Source organism: Madurella fahalii (genome assembly GCF_045866475.1).
Source record: "Madurella fahalii IFM 68171 DNA, scaffold_2, whole genome shotgun sequence".
NCBI classification, from domain to species: Eukaryota; Fungi; Ascomycota; class Sordariomycetes; order Sordariales; genus Madurella; species Madurella fahalii.
The window spans coordinates 3,646,311-3,662,097 of NW_027263972.1; the positions used below are offsets into that span (position 1 = coordinate 3,646,311).

The window sequence follows — 15,787 nt, forward strand, 5'->3', positions numbered from 1 at the left end:
ACGCTACAAGACGCCGCAAACCTAACCAAAAACCCTCCACATGATCCCTCGCCAAACCCCCATAATCATCACCACTCGATACGGTAGATACTCAGTACAGAAGCACCATGCCATAGACAAACGGGTAAAAACAAGCAACCACGCATGCCGCTGGTTCTTAACCAGGCCAAAGTCCGGGTCCCGATGAATGATACTCCGGATAAAAATCCGCCCCGCCCAGGGTATATGTATAAGCTTTGTCTCGACAGAGAAAAGGAAAAAAAAGGGAAAAAAAAAAAAAAAAAAAAAAAAAAATAACCTTTGCACCGACCGGCTAAGATCAGCCCCCGCTCTGTACAACTCCCCCCTTTCTTTCCAAGCCTAGGACGCATAACGTAGTGTGTGCGCGTGACCAAGCCATAACCTCTCCTCTCCCCACCCCCCCGGTCCAGCCCCAAGAAGGAAAAAAAAAAAAAAAAAGCAATGCGACAGCATAATCATGAACCTCGACGCCATCCCAAACCTTAACAGGCCAAACACCCGTGTAGAGACCAACACAACCGCCATCGCAACCACTACATCCCTTGCATTCCCATGCCCTGCATTCCCATACCCTGCATCGCCTGTTGCTGAGCCTGCTGTTGAGCCTGCTGCTGCTGCTGCAACCTGTTCTGCTCCAGCGCGCGCATCACCATGGTCCTCGCCTGTATCTGGCAGTTTCTCTTGAACTCGTTCATCGTCTCCTCGGGGATGTTCGTCAGCACCCCACCATAGTTGCTCAGCAGGTTGGGCAGGTTCTTGGTATATATAGCCTGCATGTGGTTCCGGATCTGGTGTTGCAGCGCTGGGTTCATAGACGCCATGCCTACTCCACCTGGGGCCATTTGCTGTGGCTGCTGCGGCTGTTGAGGCTGCTGTTGGGATTGTTGAGGTTGCTGTTGGACGTGGTGCTGCTGCTGCTGCTGCTGCTGCTGCTGATGTTGTTGTTGTTGTTGCTGCTGCTGCTGCTGTTGTTGCTGCTGTTGCTGTTGCTGTTGCTGCTGTTGTTGTTGCTGCTGCTGCTGCTGCTGTTGCTGCTGTTGCTGTTGCTGTTGATGTTGTTGCTTTTGCAATTGCAGCTGTTGCATTGCGGCCATCTGTTGAGGAGTCATTCCGTTCATGGCCATCATATTTTGTCCTCGCGCCTGGGCGGCGGCTTGGGCCGCAAGGAATTGCCGCTGGGCCTGGACTTGTATCGGGTTCAACTGACCCATCTGGCCCTGCTGTAAGTTGTTGAGCTGTTGTGCATACTGCGCTAACGGGTGTGTCGGGTTTATCATCTGGACCCCCCGCTGCTGCTGCAACATCTGCTGTTGCATCATCCGCTGCTGTGCCATTTGCGGATGCATCATGTTGGTCGGCACCCCGCTCATCATGCCGTTCTGCTGGAGTTGCTGCATCTGCTGATGCTGCTGCATAAAGCGCTGTTGCTGTGCAATCTGGGCCGCCGTGAGCCCAATGTTGGGCATCTGGCCCATCCCTTGCGGGTTCATCAACATGGCTTGGCCCATCTGCTGCGCCGCTGTCATCATGCCCGGCGGCGGGCTCGCCTGTGTCATCCGCGGCGTCGGGACGACCTGCGGCCGAGTGATGGGCGTTGCGTGCGTCGCGTTGGGAGTTGCCGTGTGCATTCTGGGCGTGCCTCCCGCGTGGCTCTGCTGGCTTCCCCGTGCGGACATGCTCGGAGCCATGGGTACGCCCATGGCGTGGTTCTGGACGACTGAAGACGGCCTCGGCGGGCTCGCCGCTTGCCCCATGTTCGAGTTCGAATGCTGCATGGGCACTCCGGCCATGCCCATGGGAGATGATGTCGTTTGCGGCGTATTTTGCCGGACGATTGGCGATGACACCTGGGGCTGAGAGACCTGCGAGAAGCGTGCTTGTGCCTGAGGCGCCATACTGACAGGCATCCCACCAGACATGCCTGCCGGTAGGGGACTGTGGTGAACAGGATGTGCGTGAGGCGTCTGGCCCATGGCTGACGCGTTGGCATTCTGTGATGCTTGTGCCTGAGCTTGCGCTTGAGCCTGGGCCTGGGCCTGGGCATGGGCATGGGCTTGAACAGCTTGAGCATGAGCATGAGCGGCCTGGGCGGCCTGGGCTTGAGCGGCCTGGGCCTGGGCAGCCTGGGCTTGAGCAGCCTGAGCCTGTGCAGCCTGAGCCTGAGCGGCCTGGGCCTGAGCAGCCTGGGCCTGAGCGGCCTGAGCTTGAGCTTGGTGCTGGGCTTGAAGCCGTCGCTGGGCCTCCTGCCGCTGTTGCTGTTGCTGTTGCTGTTCGCGGAGAGCCTGCTCCTTTCGCAATCGATCCGCTTCGGCTTGTCTGTTCGCCGCAAGCATGGCAGCTTCTTGCTGCTGCTGCTTTTGTAACTGAAGCTTGCGTTCGGTTTCGGCTTGCTTAATCTTCTCCATCTCCTTTCTTTCGGCATGCTCTCTCTTGATCTCGGCGATGAGCTTGAACCGTTCGAACCTGGGCTCGAATGCCGCGGCGCCGGCCTGGCCGTCTCCATCCGCTCCGTTTCCGCCCGCCTGTGCGCCACCCAGCTTGGACGAGAGACGCTCATCCAGCACAAGCATATACCGTTCCTGCCCGGCAGCCAGCGCTTCGTCAGCCGCGACCTCGGCGACTGTCCTCTTCCGCGTCTTGGGCTCGGGAGGCTTGTGCGAATGATCGGGGTGTGCGAGCTTCTCGAGCTTCGCTATCGTCTCTTCGGCGTTCTTGGTTGGCTCCAGATCTAGTGGTGCTGTGGTCGCCAGCAATATTTGAGCTTCCGCGGCGTATATGTTGCTCGCATCGAGCTCCATATGCTCCTTCTTCTGCTTCTTTCCGGGTGGCGGCATGCTAGAAGCAGTTGGGGTCGGCGGCACGACAGTGTGAGGAGTTGGCGGGGGACCGGCTCCATCGGCACGGGGGTCAGAAGCTCCACGGGGAGTGCTGGCCTTGATAATAAGGTCGTTGTGCAGACTCTGCTGGGTAGGGTGGAGGACGAGCGTCACCACCTTGGCCTTGGGCGCACCTTTGCTCTTGTCGCCTTCGGCAGGCGCACTTGGGGCTGGCATGTTCTCCTTATCCTTCTCCTCGGCCGTCTTCCCCGCGTCGGCCGTCGGCGCCGGTGCCCCATTGGTGCCGAGGGCGTCTTTGGGGTACGGAACATACGAGGATGGCGTCAAGTAGGGGTTGTAGTTATGAATAGAAAAGGGTGTCGTTTTGCTCGAGGCCGATGTTGGTCGCGCGATGTCCTTGGGCTGGGCCACTGATTTGTGGTCGTGCACCTGCACGATTAGACAGCCTTCGTAGAATCGCACCCCCCCTTGGGTGAAATATTCGAGCATCTCGTGGGGGAGGGTTCGAGTCCGCAGGTGCTCGAGAAACATCTTCATGGGAGAGCTATAATGAAACATGCCCTCCTGTTGGTCGAAGCGGAAGCCGTTTGAGTGCAGGTGCAGGATCAGAGACGGCGGGTTACCCGCGTATTTTTTGAGGATATACTCGTCGGTGATCACTGCTCCGACGTTAGCATCATGCAAATCAGGCCGTGCAACATACATCGGAACGCGGTACAGACCATAAGGCGGAGGTTCGGTTGTGGGAGAGGTAGCGAGGTCCGGGACGATACTGGCGGAACGAAGGCCAGCGCTCCTCTGGCCCCTTCCCAGCGGCTGCCCGGAAGCATCCCTGCGCGGTCTGTTAGGTGGACGAGCGGATGCGGGTGTCGCGCCATTCGCAGTCGGTGGGTTGGAGGGCTGGCGGACAGCCGAAGGGGCGCGCTTGGCCGCCATGGATGGCGACGGCGACGAGCGGGATGCGGTAACACCGTTGGTTTGGATGCCCGGGGGGATTGGACGTTTGATCTTTGGCGCGACCGGCGCGACCGGCGGGATCGCGACAGTGCCCGTGGGCGCCATTGGTCGGGCGAGCTGCCGCCCGGGGCAGCGTTCCGAGAGTCACTGACGGGCCCGGAAACCTCCTCTTCCCCCAAGATCAAATCTTAATCGAAGCGTGGTGTTGAGGGGGCATGGGGAGGGGTGGTAGATCCTTAGGTATGGTTTTTGCGGACGTCGTAGAAGCAGCTAGGTGAAGTAGCTAACTGTTGGGCAGAGATGGAAGAAATGCGTGGGAAGGTCGCGGCAGCGGGGACGTGTTCGACAGTCCACGAGCAGCACAGCGATGGCCTGTTTCCCGACGCGCACGAGCGAAACGAATGACGTCGCCACGCGATTGAGAGGACGACAAAATATTTCTCGGCGAAGAAGTACAATGTCGCCAATTAGCACACCGACGTCACCGAATGTCTTGGTGATAATTATCCCGGAAACTGATGGCGGCTTGATGGGGTTGATGGCGCCTTAAGTCGGTCGCTGATGGTCGGCTCGCTTTGTGTGGGGTTTTCCTTGGTGATTCAATCCCTGCAAAACTTGGGGGTCGTGGGCCTGTGAGGCTGCTTGGCAACAGAGCCGCATCACGTGGTCGCAGGCCCCTGTGATTTTGGGCAGTGCTTTGGGGATCTTGAGAGGCTTGGATCAAAAGAGAGAACGCAGAGCAGCTGAGACAATACAATAAAATAATCCGTTTCCAGTGACAGAGCCCATGCGTCCCCTTACCCACCAACCTAGCGCTAAAGCGATAGCGACACCGCGCCGAAGTGCTACCAAGTCAGGGTATTCGTCGAGGTATATTTTGTGCAATCAACTCTCCGCCGTACAGGAATTGCGAAACCAAAAGGAACCATCATCATCAACAAATATACTCGTAATCTCACATCATGAAAGCCTGTCTTATTCTCTCCCCAGCACCCTGCGAGCCCAGTCGTCTTGAACCCTCATACCGTCCACTACCACGACGCCCCGGCCCCTGCCGACGCGGTCCTCTCTATGCCACCACACATCTTCTACGGCCTTGCCCGGCTTCTCAGCCTCCGAGTCGCTGTCGGCGAGGCCGCCATCGCCGCTCTCTGCGCCCACCACCAGGATCACGTCGTGCCTCAGCCAGCTCTGCAGGTTGGTGACGATGCTGCCGTTGACACCGGCAAGCGACTCTTGCAAGTAGATAATCTCGGGCCTGAGGTGCTGCAGGATATGCGAGTGGCCATTGGGCGTTGTGAAGGTCAAGATCATGCTGTCCTTCTCCACAAGCCCCTGGGCTTGAGAATAGATGGCGTTGTAAGCAGGATCCGAAGCTGGTGCGCTGGCGCTGGGTTTCTGGTCAGCGAGGGGGCTTTGTATGGTAGAAGCAGGCCGGAACTTACACGGGGCTTCTCGCTTCGTCGGCTGGTGCCTGGGCCTGGGCATGGTCGATATTCGAAAAGGACGAGCTCAGCGATGGAGGAGGCAGGTTGCTTGCCGCATCCAATGCTGTCTCTTTTAGGTGCGGCGCGTAGATAAGCACGTAGAGCTTGATCTTGGAGAAATCGGTCTGGCGGGGAATGTGGGATAGGATGGACTGATTGGCAGTTAGCATATGCGCGTGCCTATCGACCAAATCTCCCGTCACCTACAGCATGCTCGTGGAAACCGACAGCGTTAGTCTCCTCCACGTGATTGTCCGCCGAGACGACAATGGCCACCTTCTTCCGGCGTTTGTTGGCATCCTTGCTCTGAGACGACCCGGGGACGGCCTTGTCCTTTTTGGCATCTGCCTCCTCGGACCATGTCTCGTGATCGGCGTACGCAGTCCTATCCTCTTCCCTGATGGCCGCCAGCGCGCTCCCCACCGCTGCGCCGGCGGCAGTCACTCCGGCGGCGACGGTCCTCTTTGCGCTATCGAAAAACTGCTGAGGGCTCGGGGTACGGCGCAACGCGGCCCAGCCTGTGGCGGTAGATTCCGCCTGTGACTGTGCCGGCCCGTAGGCGGCATCGGCCGAGCGGGATTGGGCATCACCGACGCCGGGGCCGGCTGCGCCATCTCGGCTCGCGCCGTACGGCGGATTATCGCCATAGTCGGCGTTTTCGTAATCGAGGTCTGGGTCAACGTTTGGCGGCTCGGCGTCCTCCTGGTCGTCGTCCTTGCGCAGGCTCCATACCCAGGCGGCAACGCCAACCGTCGCGACAGTCAAGGTCAAGGCGAGCGGGACCCAGTGGCTCCATACCCCGCGGCGGCGGGACGATTCATATGGCGGCGACATTGACGGTACAGCGATCAATCATCGCGGTTCTGACACGGGACGCGGGATGTGTGTGATTGCTGCTTGCGCGAACCCAGTTGGAGGCGGGCGCAAGTCTCACCATCGGCCAGTCTTTTTTCCCTTGTTCTTGCAGGGTGCGCTGGCGCGCGACGGAATCTTTCGCGGGCCTGAGAAATCCTATGGCTGGTGGATGGGAGGGTGGTAGCCGGCCCCTGGTGCTGAAGGCTGGGGATCGGCTGTTGACGCACCCCCCAGCCCTCCACGAGCCGAGCTCCATTGTCAGGTACCCAAACCGAGGCAGTTGGTTGGCCAGGCGAGTCACAACAGGAGCTGATGCCAAGACGTCGGGGCGCTGGGATTTCATCTGCTGCGTTCACACCGTGCCCCGCTTTCAGGTGCACAACAAAGCATGTGAACGCACAGACCGTTTTCACGCCATTGCGCTAAGGTGTGTTTCTCGTGGATTGGGCTGTGACCCCACTGTGCGGAGTATGAATCGTGCTGAAGTTTATTACATGATCAACGACGCTCAAAACAGTGCACCGCAACGAAGTAGCCAAACCACTTCATGAGGCCACTGAGCTGCGCGCTATACTACGATGTTGAGGGTACCGGGCACCCTGATGCGCCTATGGACGTTGAATGGCATGCGGAGCGCGACTACAACCTCGACTCCCGGGAATAGCAAACCTACGAGACAAAGCGGGCAGCAATGACTGCTCACGACGAGTCGAAGAGCATTAGAGGCTGCTACCCGGCCTGCTCTGGTTCTTTCTCCTTGCCCATTAAGGTGCTTGTTGGCGGTAAAACTTTACGCGCATGGTGACGTTGCTCCTGATGGAGCACTTGTTAGGGCCATCAGTTGAGCGCCAGATGGTTGGAGCAAAGGGCACCCAAAACCTCAACAACAGAGGCATCACAACGCCAGGGAGAAGACCCGGCTGTGAGATGACCCCTATCCATACTTTCGCCCGGTCTCGGGAACTCGTACTTGAAGTTGATGATGGCGGGCGTAGCGCAAGGCGACTTCGCGCCACACAACGTCTTCCTCATCGGCAACCTAGAGACCCCGATACTCCACGACGTAATCAGCAACTTCAACATGTGAAGATGTTCCTAAGCTTGAAGTTCCAGGAGAGGTGTTCCTCCTAGAATGAGGCTTGGGTTGCTCGCAATATGGGAGAATCGCTGCTTCGTGTGTGTGAGAGCGGGTGCATGTATGACACAAGCAATTGGCGCGTGAAGTATCTCTCGTTTTTAGCTCTTTTCGTCCAAACACACGGACCGAAAGTAAATGAAACGAAGGAAACAAGGGGAGTGACGGGAGAGAACATCAGATCTAGAGAAGTTCTCAAGTATCATCAATCCCAGGGTCGTGGATCGGGCACTTGGAGGGGTCGAGAAATACAAAGTGGGGCCAGGTAAGGAATTGGCGTCTTGATTGGACGAGGGCCGGACTGTTTGGAGCGGGCGAGAAGGTGGGATGTGGGTTTCGTGCAAGTCCTCGACAGACGGTTTCGGTGACTCAGTCGAGAAAACCGACCCGGAGAACCGCAACAAAAAGTCCAAAGATATCAACAAGCGGGAACGTCCTCAAGGCGACCGTATTCAACAATACTCACTAATTTAAGATACTCGTCAGCCAGATATTCTCACTAAGATTGCACTCTGAAGTCTTGTCAAGCGGGGCAGTCTGTCGCAAACATCAAGCTCTCATCAGCTCTTGCGATGCCCCACGCGGTCACGATTCCGACCCCGGGCCTCCAGGCTTTGATCCTGTGCGGCCCGGGCAGCTCGTTCCCTACCTTCACAGCGAACCCCGACGAGAACCCAAAGGCCCTCCTCCCAATCGCCAACCGGCCCATGGTCTGGTATCCGCTCGAGTTTTGTTACCGTGCAGGGATTACAAGTGAGTGGGACAAGTTGCGGTCCAGGGATCACATACTCCCCCCTGAGCCACACATATGCACACATTCCACTGCGTCCAGGGGTAATCAGGGACCATGTCCACCGGGCTGACGCACTGCAGATATCACGCTTGTCTGCCCTCCCTCAGCCGCACCCGCCATCACTACGGCCTTGAACACAAATCCCTTTCTGACCAGTCTGCCCTATCCCCGGCCGGACCTTCTGGCGCCCAAAGACCTAGACCAGAACACAGGTACAGCAGAGATTCTTCGTCTACCCGAGCTGCAAGCCGTCGTCACCTCCGATTTCCTCGTGCTCCCTTGCGACCTGGTCTGCGAGCTTGGCGCCGACAAGCTGGTGCAGGCATGGATGGTCAAGTCAGCCAGCCTAGCAGACCTGCTCGGGGATTCACGGTCCCCTAACGCCGTGCGGAGCGGCGGCTTGGGAGTCTGGTACGAGACCAAGACGGCGACGCCCATCAAGGGCGAGGAAACCGACTTCATGGCGACTGTCCCGCTCCCTGCATCGTCAGTCTTACCCGCAACGGGGTCTCTATTTCCTAACATGTCCAAGCTCGTCTATTCTATGCCGACAGATTCGCTCAAGGATCTGGTAGAGGAAAAGAAAGGGTATCCCATCCGCCATGGACTCCTGCGGAAACACCCTCGTATTCGCATGTTAACCACCCACCGAGATGCCCACATCTACATTTTCCCACGTTGGGTGATGGAGTTCATCAAGGAAAACGAACGCCTCGAGACGCTCGGCGAGGACGTCATCGGGTGGTGGGCCAAGGCGGGCTGGCAAAAGGGGCTTTCTAGCAAACTAGGATTGGACAAGATCCTCAGAAGCAAAACCGGCAGTGGCAGCGGCAGCGAAGAAGAGCACGCACTCGCAGGGGGCGGCGACAGCACCCGGAAGCTCGGCGTCGATTCCACAGCGGCCGACGAGCCGAATCCGGTAGTGTCGGTCAAAAACGGGGCCGGCAGCAAGGGCGGCTCCCCGCCGCCGTCAGAACAAGACAGAGTACAAGACGACGAGAACCCGGTACCTCCCATGATCGCCTACATCCATCCCTCAGACCCATCGGCGCCCATCATCCGCCGCGTCGACACAGCCCAGCTCCTCCTCCAAATCTCCCTGCAGCTCGCAAAACTCCCCTCGGTCGAAGAGGTGGGCAGCGCCGAGGCGGCCTCTCCCTTCGCCCACGCCCGGAAGGTGGCCTACCCGGAGGGCGTCAAACCCCGCACCACCATCGCCAAGGGGGACAGCCTGGTGGCGGACAACGTGACAGTGCAGGAGAAGACGTCGATCAAGGAGTGTGTGATCGGGGCCAACTGCCAGATCGGCGAGGGCGCCAAGCTCTCGCAGTGCCTACTCATGGACGGCGTCGTGGTGGGGCGCAACTGCAAGCTGACAAAGTGCGTGCTGGGCAAGCGCAGCGAGGTGGGCGAAGGCTGCGTCCTGGCCGATTGCGAGGTGCAGGACAATCTGCTGGTTGAGCCCAAGAGTGAGCATTCCCTCCTCACACCCCCCGCCCCCCCTTTTTTTTTTTTCAGTCGGACTTGTTTCTTGGCAGGGACAGGGTGGCAGTTATGGCTAACGATATTGGTGGTGGTGCAGCCGAGGCAAAAGAGGAAAAATTCATGTCCTCATCCGGTTTGGAGGCAACCGAGCAGGAGTTGGATGCGTTCGCGGCGGATGACGATGGGATAGACGACGACGACGACGACGATGATGACGACGAGGCTGCAGAGGACTAAGGGCTAGAACTTCGGGTCACACTCACGGTCTCCGTTTTAGCCGCTCCCTTGTGATGCGGATAACACTATGGCCTGGGGAGCAATTGTTTGTTTGACCGCCAATCGGTTTCCCCTCACATATCTGAATAACGACGATACCGCCTGGGTCACCACACCCGGAACCGGGAGGTTTGTCGTTCGGGCCGTTAGGAAGCCTTGAGCAACTAGGCTTTGGTCGTCGTCACTCCATGCGAGACAATGTAGTAAGTAGCTAGCGCACCTGTCGACGAAATCACACGAGACGAGTAGTGTTGTGTGCGAGGCTTGCCCATCATTGCCTATCTTTCTCCGCCACCGATCATGTGGATGCAGTATGTACCCTGCAGGGTTCTGCCTTCCAGAAATCTGTACCACGCGATGATGACGAACTGAAAGCATGGAAGGAGTTCATGCAAGCAGCAGCAGCAGAAGATGCGCCAATATCACAGCCGGTACAATGCTCCCCCACCCAATATATCACTAGCCATCTTCACGGGTGGGGTCTATCCCGCCCCGGCTCGTAGGAATGATTGCGGAAGAAGAGGCTGAAAGCACCCCACAAACCTCAATACCAAACAGCTTTGGCTTCCCCACTTGGGCAAGCAGGTGACGGGGTTCTCGTGAAAATGAGGGCATATCCATTGGAAGATAGAATACCAGCGACATGCGGGCCCGGTAATGACCGGGCGATGTGCGAGAAGGAAAAGAAGGTGGTGTGAAGGTGCGGGGGGATGAGAGGCACGAGTGTGGCTCGTAAGATAATGTTGGTTGGTCATGTATGGCGACAGCGTGTGATGAAGTCATTGCCGACGAGCCTGACGTCCCTCTTCCGCCAAAGAGATATAGGCATGTATGGCTGATTAGACTCGTAGACATATAGAAACGGCTTAGCATACCCAGAGGCTTATCAGGCCTTACTTTCCTTCAAGCCTACGGAGTATCAGACAAAGTGGTGGACTTTGGGGCTGTTTCTGATGAGGCAATCAAGGACCCTGGCCCTGTACCTCGTCTCGAATATGGCGGCAGCGTCTTGTTTTTGCAGACACATGCGACATGCGGACAAGTTAAGGTAGAGTTTAGAACAGATTAGCAGGGGGCTTTTCGGTGGCTCGACAGCTGCCCAATGCCCTTGTTTGTCCTATTCACTTGCATAGTAGGCGGTGGATGTTGCAGGGGTAAAAGATCAGAGAGCTTCGAGTCGCATAGTCTGTAACCGGAGGGGAAACTGTCAAACAAGATCAAAGTATACTTAGTATGAGATGCGAGACTTCCCTTTTGGAACTGCCGGGGAGCCCGAAGCAGTAGGTGGGGGTGAGTATCACCGTCAAGGGAGGCCTTGTGATGCACGAGACGCGCCTCTCTTCCAAACGTTCATTGCACATTGTCCGTCCCGAGCTGCAACATAAGACATGTGGATGTCCCTGACATGTACGCGGATAACGGTGCGTTGGTGCGGAGCCAGTCACCATCGGATTCACTAACCTTCTTTGTGACTACTCAGCCCCGTCGAGTGAGGGCCCCTGGAATAGAATTACATACCGTTCCGGCAGCACGGTTGAGCCGGTGTTGGCGCGCAAGCTATTGACGCCTTCAAGCTTGCAGAGGTTGCCAATGCTATTGTACCGCTGGCCTGGGAACACCAATCCGCGCGGCGCCATCGGCGATGTAGACATCCTGCAGGAACAAGAGCTGACCGGCAATGCCCTCCTGGATCACATCTAATGCGGAATCCAGGGAAACGAGCAGTTCGATACGAACAGTCTCCCTACAGCTCCTGGCCGTTGCTCAATTCCACAGGGGAGGGTTCAATCTGGGAGAGGCGACAGTCAAACCGAATTATCCGTGAGTGCTCGCGACACATTTGCGGCCCATTCACCGATCCGCTAGGTCGCCGAACAAGCGCCCAGCAACCGGAGTGGCCGCAGGACACCTCCAAACCGTGGAGAGGGGAACGAATGCCGATGCACTCAAAGACACCCAAGGGACTGGATTGGAACCTAATTGGACGGCATACACTGCTAGGTCGAGTTGTTGGTGGCGTTCTCGGTGGTATGGTTGTGGCCAGGGAACCAATGCGAGCCTTGGAGGCGTCGTTTCTGAAGTGAGGGGAAATCGTGCAACCGTAACCTATCTTCAGATGAGAAATGCTACTTGCGGCCAAGGTGTGTATCATACCCCCAGAGGCACCGGGCCTGATATGAATGCAGGCACGCGTAGCTTGGGGAGCTCCAGGGAGGCCAGGACAGGTATACCGGCATCCTGATCCCAGAGTTGATGAGCGAGGCAAATTAGAGAAGAACGACGGAAGGGGTAGCTCGACGAAGAGTGTGCTCGGCGCAAGGCGAACATCAGCGAACGCCCAGCAGGGCAGGCTGTGGTGGTGCGAGGCAACCCCGACTGCGCGAAATCTCAGAACAATGGCCCGAAACAGCATTGTTTGCTTGCGCCATGCATAGGAATCCTAGCTCTCAAGGCTGGCTGGTTTCCAAGTTTCTCCTTTCTACCAAAAGTAGGCAAACCTAGTGAACGAGCAATCCCGATCGAGACAACAGGCAGACTAGGGTTTGACCGACACCTTGAGGCGTTGTCTTGGCACCGACCCCCCAGGCACAGTGCAAACGGTTCGATTAAGCTTTCCTGTGCCACCAAATCAAGGGTGGTGCTGACCAATCAGCGATGCTGCCTGATGGACGAGCGCAACGGACTTGACTAACCCGAGATGGAGTCTGGCAGCTGCTCAATAGCGAGTGGTCCCCGAAGCACACGCTACTTGAACCTCCAAGTCACCAGACCTCGCGAATGATCTTTCCCACCAGGAATATCCACGCAGGTACTAAGCCACACTGCGTATCATGGACCCTGCGGGTTTCGTTGCGCACCCAGCTGGATCACGCAGAGCTAAGTCCTAACGCTTGGTTATGGCGTCTATCGGCTGCTGCTTTGGCGTTTCTGCGACACTCCACAGCCAGGTCAAGCCTGGTTGACGGGTTGACGTGCGTCCCGTTTCGCGCTCCCCGCTGGGCTCTTCGTTCTCCGCTTCTCTTCGCCTTTGTGCATCTCCAACAATCGGCCCCGTTGCCGGCAGGGAGCCCTCGGATGACGCTAGGGCGTCCATGTCAGTGGACTCGCCGTTGCCCTGCCGAACCATGGTCTTGAAGCAATTTGCGCTCTCTCTCTATTTCTCTCGCGCTTTCTAGGCGATCGTCGCGCTGCGAAGAGACAATGGACATAGAACCAACACTCGCGCGGTCAGGGTGGCGTCGATCGATTGCTTGCTTTCTCCTGCTGCGCTGTCTCAGCAGTGCCCAGGCGAGTGGCCGGCCTCGGCCCCATTCCTGTACGTGCCATCGCCATTCCAGGCACACAGCTTGATGGGCCAGCACTACCCCAGATTCTCGGCTGATCTGCACACTTGCTTCTGCCCGATGCGTGTGGGCCCCTTCCTACGCCACTCCTCATCCAGTCTTCGCCAGTCCGTCTCTGAGAACGGAGCTGTTAGCCAGCATCGGCATCCAGAGCGGGGTCGGCCTCATGCGTCGAGATGATCGGTAGCTTCCTGTTGGTCCCGGGGTCGCTGCGGGCTGCCGCGCCTGTCCAGGGTAAGCTTGGATGCATCTCTCACGATGCCGGTGACACTGCGGTGTCATAGGACGATACTTGCGGCAGGGGGTGATTGCCCATTGTTCCAGATGTGCTTTCCCTTAGCCTCACTTTTCGGCGATTTGAGGAGCCGCAACCAGGAATGTGCTCGAGCGCCGTCCCCTTGTTGGTTATATTGGTCAGACTATTCCCCTTTTTGATGCCCATTTCTGCCCATCCTGTCTAAGGGGCAGACCTGGTTTTCTGACGATCCTCTCTGCGCCGCTGTATATCTACCGGGAGCTCCGCCATTCCTTTCCCAAGGTTAAGTGCCCCTCCCATCTTTGTCCGAACCTTCTCCCTTTCAACGTTGCTCCCGCCAAGCTGGTTGAAGCAAGATGGATCCGAACGGGATGCCCTACCACATCTCCCTCAACTTTGACGAGGACGTCGGTTATGGTTTCAACGACGCATCAGTACCAGAGCCGTGTTCTGCAGTCAGTTTCGGCGGATCCTCATATGCCTCCTCCAGCTTCGGTCCGCACACACCGCTTTCTAGCCCTTCAACTCCTTCGCGCTCAGGTTCACTGGATTATGGCTCCTCATTCGCGTCATCCATCGATGGCCTCTCGTTCGAGCCCAGCCCCCCTTCCTCGGCAACATCAACCTACTTCCCAACTTCCCTAAAGACGAGCGATGTCTCGGATTTTGCCCATCCCAGCTTCCCAATGACGCCGCCACGGGGTCAGCTTCGTTTCTCGGGCCACCCCATTAGCGGTTGCGGTGCGCCGCTGGCTCCTTCACCCATGGACTTTTGCCTCTACATGAACGGCCTTGGTTCACAGTCGCTCTTGTCGACCCCTTCTGGGCTCGTCAAGCTCGATGAGCCGTCCGACGCATGGTCCATATTCCTGGAACCCGATAGCCCCATTAGCCGCTCCAAGAAACGGTCGGCCCCGAGGCTCCTCGAGCCTTTCGAACCCATCAAGGTGGAGGATGAGGATGTCATGACCCCACCCTCGACTCCTTGGGCCCCGCCAAGGAAGCGAAGCCGCATGGAAGACGTGAGGCAAAGGACGGCCGACTTGCGCAAAGCACAGCAGCGTCCGCAATCGGACCCACGAGCACGGGAGAGGAGATCGAAGCAGCGGCTGGCACCGGCGATGGAGAGTGACGGCATGATTACCCTGGCAAAGGCTGGGGCACACAAGTGTGACTGGGAGGGATGCGATGCAAAGCCATTCCAAAGGAGAGAACATATGAAGAGACATGTAACGAGGTAAGTTTTCCACAAACCATCGAAGCACTACCGAGCTGTTCATCAACTAATGCGGGACCAGTGTTCATCTTAAAGTGGGCTGGAGTTATTGCGAGTTTTGCAATAATAGGCCATTCAACCGGGTGGATAACTACATAACCCACATGCGCCTCCACACACTAAACCGCGGGTCCGGGAAGGCGCAATACGTGCCGGCGGCGGTTGAGGAATACAAAAGATTAATCAAAGCTCGAAAAATCCGAAAGTTTCGAAAACGGCGGGCCGAAGACGATGCAATTTCTCTTGTTGGGGATGCGAAAGAGGCCCGGAGATCTGGTTAACACTCCCCCGCACGGTAGCAAGGAGGAGATGGTTTAGTGACTGGACTTTCAGTGGCTGACAAGGTTAATTTCTGGTATCTGGGGGTGACAGGGAGTTTCGATGCGCCGTGTGTAAGGTATGGTGTTGAGGCGTCATGGGATGGATCCTTTCAGTCCATGTCCTGCCAAAGGGGTAAGGTACCCCGGCGGGCAGGCAGTGTAACACTTAACAAAAGCACTAGGTGATTTGGGAGGATGGCAAACATGGTAATGTCTGATGTATTGGTTCGGACCAAATTCAAGGTTTGCAACGGACTTTCTCACCAACACCTAGTCATTCCATCCATCCCGTCAAAAAGATGCAGTTGTGTGGATCGGTTGTCGTCGGAGCTGGTGTTCCATGGCTGCGGGCCTAGCTGTGTGGCCAAGTCCGGTCAGCCCCGTGGCGTGCAACGCCTGCGTGACAAACGCTCGAGTAATTCCGATTGTCTCAACACACATGTCTCAGACCAAGCACGTCGATCGAGACATTCGCCGAGAAAATTGTCAGGTCCTCTTGCTTTTTCTCTGGCCCCACTGCCTTAGCCGAAGGGCCTCTGGTTTATCTCCGACTCCTCATCTCCTGCCCCTCTCCAACCCTAGATTGGAGGGCTGGGCCCCCGTTGTGATCGATAGCGCTCCTAGCTAAGAGCTGGCGTAGCGAATCTGAGATGTTACGGACCAACTAGCTGGATTATGCTGGGGTAGTCGTCCTCCTCTGTTATGTAACACGGCACGCTGCCCGTCTGACACGGCTCCGAGATGC

The 15,787-nt window shown here is 57.3% G+C and overlaps 4 protein-coding genes across 4 annotated transcripts; 2 read left to right on the forward strand and 2 right to left on the reverse strand.

Moving 5' to 3' along the window:
- Positions 1-554: 554 nt before the first annotated feature.
- Positions 555-3,920, reverse strand: MFIFM68171_03822 (uncharacterized protein; the record flags this gene model as incomplete). The annotated part of the gene is made up of 2 exons (XM_071059243.1): positions 555-3,517; positions 3,581-3,920. 2 exons carry the CDS (start codon positions 3,918-3,920, stop codon positions 555-557), a joined length of 3,303 nt encoding a protein of 1,100 aa, XP_070915344.1.
- An 870-nt stretch (positions 3,921-4,790) lies between these two features.
- On the reverse strand, positions 4,791-6,136 carry MFIFM68171_03823 (uncharacterized protein; the record flags this gene model as incomplete). Its single annotated transcript, XM_071059244.1, has 3 exons — positions 4,791-5,205; positions 5,261-5,454; positions 5,510-6,136. The coding sequence occupies 3 exons, from the start codon at positions 6,134-6,136 to the stop codon at positions 4,791-4,793; spliced, it is 1,236 nt and encodes a 411-aa protein (XP_070915345.1).
- Positions 6,137-7,864: 1,728 nt separating this feature from the next.
- GCD1 (Translation initiation factor eIF-2B subunit gamma) lies at positions 7,865-9,807 on the forward strand (the record flags this gene model as incomplete). Its single annotated transcript, XM_071059245.1, has 3 exons — positions 7,865-8,045; positions 8,166-9,554; positions 9,668-9,807. The coding sequence occupies 3 exons, from the start codon at positions 7,865-7,867 to the stop codon at positions 9,805-9,807; spliced, it is 1,710 nt and encodes a 569-aa protein (XP_070915346.1).
- Positions 9,808-13,802: 3,995 nt separating this feature from the next.
- On the forward strand, positions 13,803-15,003 carry MFIFM68171_03825 (uncharacterized protein; the record flags this gene model as incomplete). Its single annotated transcript, XM_071059246.1, has 2 exons — positions 13,803-14,683; positions 14,745-15,003. The coding sequence occupies 2 exons, from the start codon at positions 13,803-13,805 to the stop codon at positions 15,001-15,003; spliced, it is 1,140 nt and encodes a 379-aa protein (XP_070915347.1).
- Between the last annotated feature and the right edge of the window lie 784 nt (positions 15,004-15,787).